General features: G+C 46.2%; 1 protein-coding gene across 1 annotated transcript; it reads right to left on the bottom strand.

Annotated features, from left to right (window-relative positions):
• Positions 1–4: 4 nt before the first annotated feature.
• Positions 5–5,605, bottom strand: LOC124233938 (boLa class II histocompatibility antigen, DQB*0101 beta chain-like; the record flags this gene model as incomplete). Its single annotated transcript, XM_046651230.1, has 3 exons — positions 5,437–5,605; positions 3,721–3,990; positions 5–229 (listed from the first exon to the last, which is right to left on the bottom strand). Coding segments are annotated over exons 1-3 (592 nt in total), but the record flags the coding sequence as incomplete, so codon positions are not given.
• Between the last annotated feature and the right edge of the window lie 133 nt (positions 5,606–5,738).

The following is a 5,738-nucleotide window of genomic DNA, read 5'->3' as shown; positions in this document are numbered from 1 at the left end:
TAGACATCTCCTCGCTGGGGAGTCATTTCCAGCATCACGAGGATCTGAAAGGTCCAGTCTCCATTACGAATAAGGGGGGTGGACACAACACCGGCTGTCTCCTCCTGGTCATTCCGGAACCACCGAACTTTGATCTGGCCTGGATAGAAATCTGTCACCGAGCAGACCAGCAGGTTGTGGTGGTTTAGAGCCTCTGTTCTGGATGGGGAGATGGTCACTGTAGGTTCCACTGAGGGAAATAACAGACAGACAAAGACATAGTGATATGTGAGACCATACAAGTCTCCCCATGGGGAGAGTCCTTTGCACCAGAGCGGAAAGATCCATGGACTCCAAGTCTTGGGTTAGGATCTGAGCGTGGCCACTTTACTAGCTGAATAAACACATTAGTCATTTAGTTTTCAGAGTCTCAACAGATAATAGTATTCATCTCATGGAAATTATTCTGTTTACTAATTGGTAAAAATGAACCACTTTAAAATGATAAATTGCAATTCTATACAGGCCACTGTATTTTTAAAAAATGAAAATAATAAACCCGAACTTCTTTCCCCCACAGCTGTTGAAGGTTATCATCAGGATTAGCCCCACTGACTCACTCTAGGACAGTGACACTGTTTTCTGTTAGTCCCAGTGCTCCTCATAGCAGAGAAAATACAGCGGCTTTGACTCTCTCCTGCTGGCCAGGAGACCATCAGCACAAGTCATCGCCCCAAGAACAGTAACATGGACTGAGAATTAAGAATTTATAGACATTTCTATGTCCAAAAAAGTCATCACACAGTGACCATCACATCCTTCCTGCAAAGCAGTGCTTCTCAAACAGGGTAAATTCCATAATTCTCACGCTGGAATACTAACAGAATTTGAGAGCAAGAGCACGTCTTACAAGGTGCTGATCAACAAAGCACCTCTCAGCTTTGAACCTGACCTTCGCTCAGCTGCTATTCTATGGAGAACTCCCCACAAACATGTGTATTCATAAATACATGAACTTCCATCTCCACATCATATATGCCATCTATATTTTATTCATTCGTTGCTTCATTTATTCACTCATCCAACAAACACAAATCTGACAAGCGCTGGACTCCAAAGATAAACAACAGACCATGGTCCCCACCCTTACAGAAATTGCAATGTAGTAAGAGAGACAAAAAAATGAACATTATTTCAAAAGTGTGTAATTTTGGAAGGAACAGAAAGGGAATCTTGGGGCCCACCCGGTGGCGCAGCGGTTAAGTGCGCATGTTCCCATTCAGTGCCCAGGATTCACTGGTTCGGATCCCCGGTGCGGACACGGCACCACTTGGCACGCCATGCTGTGGTAGGCGTCCTACATATAAAGTTGAGGAAGATGGGCACGGATGTTAGCTCAGGGCCAGGCTTCCTCAGCAAAAAGAGGAGGATTGGCAGCAGTTAGCTCAGGGCTAATCTTCCTCAAAAATAAAAAAAAGAAAGAAAGAAAATCTTGAAAACAAACAGCACTGATAAACACCACATTTGCCCATAGCCTCAATTTCTTTATCTCCTCAGATTACTACTCATAGTCAAATACAACACACATCTCCCTACCTATTTTACACATCTTCTCCTTTACCTCTCCAGCCATTTTATTGCATCTCGCTTATTTCCTTAGTGAGAAACTAGAGTAAATATTTTACGTGTTTTATTTATTTGATAATATATTACGTCTTCTCAATTTCTTTTTTTTCCCTAATTTTCTTTTAACATTCAAGTTTAATTACTAGCTGCCTATCCTACTCCATCCCCTTGCTATTAAGAATTACTTCCTTGTCCTGAAATCAGACATTATTATCATGAATGTTCTCTATAGAAAATATTCTGAGATTCTTGCAGAGGTTGGCCTGGGTTACTGAGAATGTAATGTAAACATGCAAGTATAACTGGGGCTTGCTGAGGTCGGCGGGCAGACTCTGCACCCTGATTAAAGGGCACCCAGGAGCCACTATCTGGAGGGAATCATGCTTTCAGTGTGGACTTTAACTCTGGTTCAGGTTCTCCTGTCTGGAATCTGACTGAAATCATGTTCAGCCATATCACCATATGGATTTATAAAACCTGTTAATCTTAAACAGATTGGGAATAAAAACAGAGGGCACAAATTCAAGGGAAAACGTTAGAAACGTTTTTATGAAAAAAGAACTGAAAGAGCAAAAATATAAGTACTTGGAGGCATTAGGATGTGGGTCAGAAGGCAAGAGAGTGTAAAGTCAGCTAAAAGCGATGTGAACGTGCATAGGTAACACTGTGGTCAGACTAGGATTAATCAGTGAATTTTCAATCCCTTGACAATATCATTTTTGTCCCACCAATGTTGAAAATAGGCAAGAACAGGCTAATATTGCTGCTTCTGGTCCTAACAGGCTTTAACGAGGCTTTCCTTCCACTAGACTCCATATACGGGTAGTAGAGAACATAATGACTGTTGTGTTATTTGGGGAGGCTTCAGGACCTGGTGAATAACTGTGGACTGATCACTTTAAGTGTTTTTTATGTACCAATATTAGCATATTAAAGTGGTGATGCTGATCCCTAACACATAAGGTAGTTGTGAAATTAAATGGCAAAATATAGACAGTGTTTCCTAAGGTAATCGTCTAGAAATAGGTGCTCATTAAATGGGTGTGATTAACTTTCAAAACGTCTATCCCTGAAGTGGATGGTGATGTTTAGGGAGGGGGGCAGGGGGAGGGAGGATAGGCAGGGTCCAGGCCAAAAGAAATCTGATACAATTTTTATTCAATTATGTGATAGTATCGATTTGTTTACTCAAAAACTTCAGCTCTTTCTATTGTGCTATTTGCTGAGCTTTTCTAAGAAATTAAAATTCTGCCTTACAACATCATTCAAGTGTGGTTTCTATTTTTAGCAAATATTTTTTCCTCAGACTTCGCATTTACGAATTCTAAATTAAGATCAAAGTCAATAAAAGTTTATTTTAAAGCATTAAGCAAAATAGTAAAGAATAATCAATACAGTCAGTTTTTAAGGCTCTACTAACCTGTTTTCTTTTGAGCCTAAGTGGAGCGACAGCTGAGCACATTTATTCATTAACTTCACAAAAGTTTATTGAGCTCACACTGTGTCACTCAACGTGTCGGGTACTAGATATAGAGGGATAATTAAGATGGTCCCTTACCTCAAAGAGTCCAGGACTAGTGATAGCCATTAAAGGAAACAATTAAGACGAATAATAATTTGAAAGCAAAAAGTCAAAATACAGTATGTCACGGCTGTACAACCACGAGTGCAAGGTGCCCTGGCCCAGCTGTGGAGCAGCCCCATCTCCACCAGGCCGAGACCCTCAAGCTTCGCAGCCCCAGGAGCCCTGAACAAGGACCTTGCAGGGAGGCCCAGCAGCAGGGCGGCGGGCGGGTAGGAAGGAGGGCACTGTGAACAGGGCGCTGCTCCGGCGAACTTGAGGAACCAGGAAGCTCACACCGCGGGCAGCAGGCCGGGATGCGCAGAAGTAGTGGAAATGAGAGCGGAGAGAGTGAGGCTGCACTGGGAGCCTGGCCCGCCTCTGGGGGGAACGTTGGAACGCAGGTGCCCTCGGCCCCGCCCCTCCGCCTCGGGATGCGCCGGCCTCCCTGTCCCCTCCGAGGGTCAGAGGCTCGGGCCCCAGAGGCCGCCCCGCCCTCCCCGCGCGGAGATGGGTGAGGGTGGCCCCGCGAAGGGCGGGCGGCTGGCGCTCACCTTGGCGCTGCCAGGTAAAGGGGGCATCCACCTGGTAGTTGTGTCTGCACACCGTGTCTATCTCGGCCCGCTTCCGCTCCAGGGCGTCCTTCTGTCCGTTCCAGTACTCGGCGTCCGGCCGCCCCAGCTCGGTCACCGCCCGGTACTCCCCCACGTCGCTGTCGAAGCGCACGAACTCCTCCCGGTTGTAGATGTATGTCGCCACGAGCCGCACCCGCTCCGTCCCGTTGGTGAAGTAGCACAGGCCTTTAAACTGGTACACGAAATTCTCTGCGGGGGATCACCGCCCGTCAGGCAGGCCTCAGCCCCGCAGCCCAACGCAGCAGTTCTGGGTCGCAGGCAGTTGGGTCGGATAAACCTAAAGCAAAGCCGCGACCTCTGGTTCCGCCCAACCCGGCCCTGCGCCTCCTGCTGCCCCTCCCGACCCCTTACCCCGGCTGAGGGCTTCCAGAATTGTCTTCATATGGGGAAAGGAGAGCCCTGTCTCTAAGGGCAAGCCCTTCGACCTGAGAACTGAGTGAAGAGGGCAGTCAGGTTTATTTTCCATCAATCCCTGTACTTGGAGGAATCAGGAGGTTCTCACATGAAATCCCATTTCCATAGAATTCCTCAGAGACAAACAAGTATCCACATAAGCACAAGAGCTCAAGAGAATGACAAGAACGGTCTAGAATTAAGCTTGTCCTCGTCCTGACAAGCATGTTTTTTTGGTCCCTGGGCAAAGTGCCTCCCTTCTCAAGCCTGGGTTTACACTGAGTTTCTGCCACCCTACCCCACCCCACCACAGTGTGAGGTTCGTCATTCCTGTGTGGTTAGAAGAGAGGACACCTCCCCAGTCCTAGAAAGGGGCATTTTATTCGTAGAAAGAGCACAGATGTTCAAATTAGATAAATTGGATTCCAATTAAACTGTGCCACTTACCAGCTTGGGCAGATTACTTGACAGACTATCTATATCCTAAGTATAATTGTATAAAAGGAAATCATAGTACCTACACATGGGGCAGGGGAGGGGGCCCTGTTAGGAAGATTCAGAGAGAATTTATATAAAGATACTAATCTGTGTCTGAAGTGAATGGTTTCTCAATCTGTATTATTTTCCTTCTTCACATTCTCCTTTCTCCTAAATCTAGCACACCATCAACTCAAGCCATGAATCTCATTCAAGTCACTATTTGACCATAAATCAGTGAAACTTGAAGTTAAGACTCACTGTCTGTGGTGACCTTGTCAGCTTCACTCAATACCAAGAATTTGCCTCTACCAGCCCTCCACTCAGAGTCAGGAATGTAGAGTCCTTTTCTTCAAATAAAAGACTACAGAGACCACTGCAGCCCTACATTTCCCCAATCCAGAATCCCATAGTATTTAGTCCAGACCCTGAAATGGCAAATCCTGCTGCGTCTTCTTTGGAGAAATTCATATCTTCAAAAATAACCCCATGCTCACTTGGTCTTGGCACTCGTGGCAGATGCACACTTTGTCTCCTCCCCATTATAATATCCCCAGGCTTCAGCTTGTGGGATGGGGACCGTCCTCAGCTCATCATTAGAAGGTGGAAATGAGAATGTAACATAGCTCTCTTTCCCAAAGAGAGGGAAAGGGTGATTAAATACTGTATTCTGAGATCATAATATCCCCCACACCCCAGCCCAAGGGTCATTCAGAGCCTGTTCCCCAGGGTGGTGGCTCTGGGGAGCAGCTGCCCTGCACTTACGTGGAGAGTCTCTGCCCTCAGCTACTGGGGTGCTCAGCATCACCAGCGTCACCATCACAGCTACTGTCCAAAGGCCTCTGGGCATCTGCAGAGCCATCTTCCCAGAGATAATTGAGAACAGAAGAAGAAGTAATGGTAGGCAACACAGCTCGCACCTGGTGGATCTGATGTGCCCACTTCAGAGAATAAAAACCTGTGAGAGCTTTCATGCACAATATGATTGGAGAGTCCCTAGGAAAGGAACCAATCAGCACTGGAGCTGAAGGACCTCATCTGTCTCTGGGCAGACATTTTTTATGAAG

Source organism: Equus quagga, unplaced genomic scaffold (assembly GCF_021613505.1).
Source record: "Equus quagga isolate Etosha38 unplaced genomic scaffold, UCLA_HA_Equagga_1.0 51626_RagTag, whole genome shotgun sequence".
Lineage (NCBI taxonomy): Eukaryota > Metazoa > Chordata > Mammalia > Perissodactyla > Equidae > Equus > Equus quagga.
Note: the sequence above shows the minus strand (reverse complement) of the source record. Positions and strands in the feature narration are given on the sequence as shown.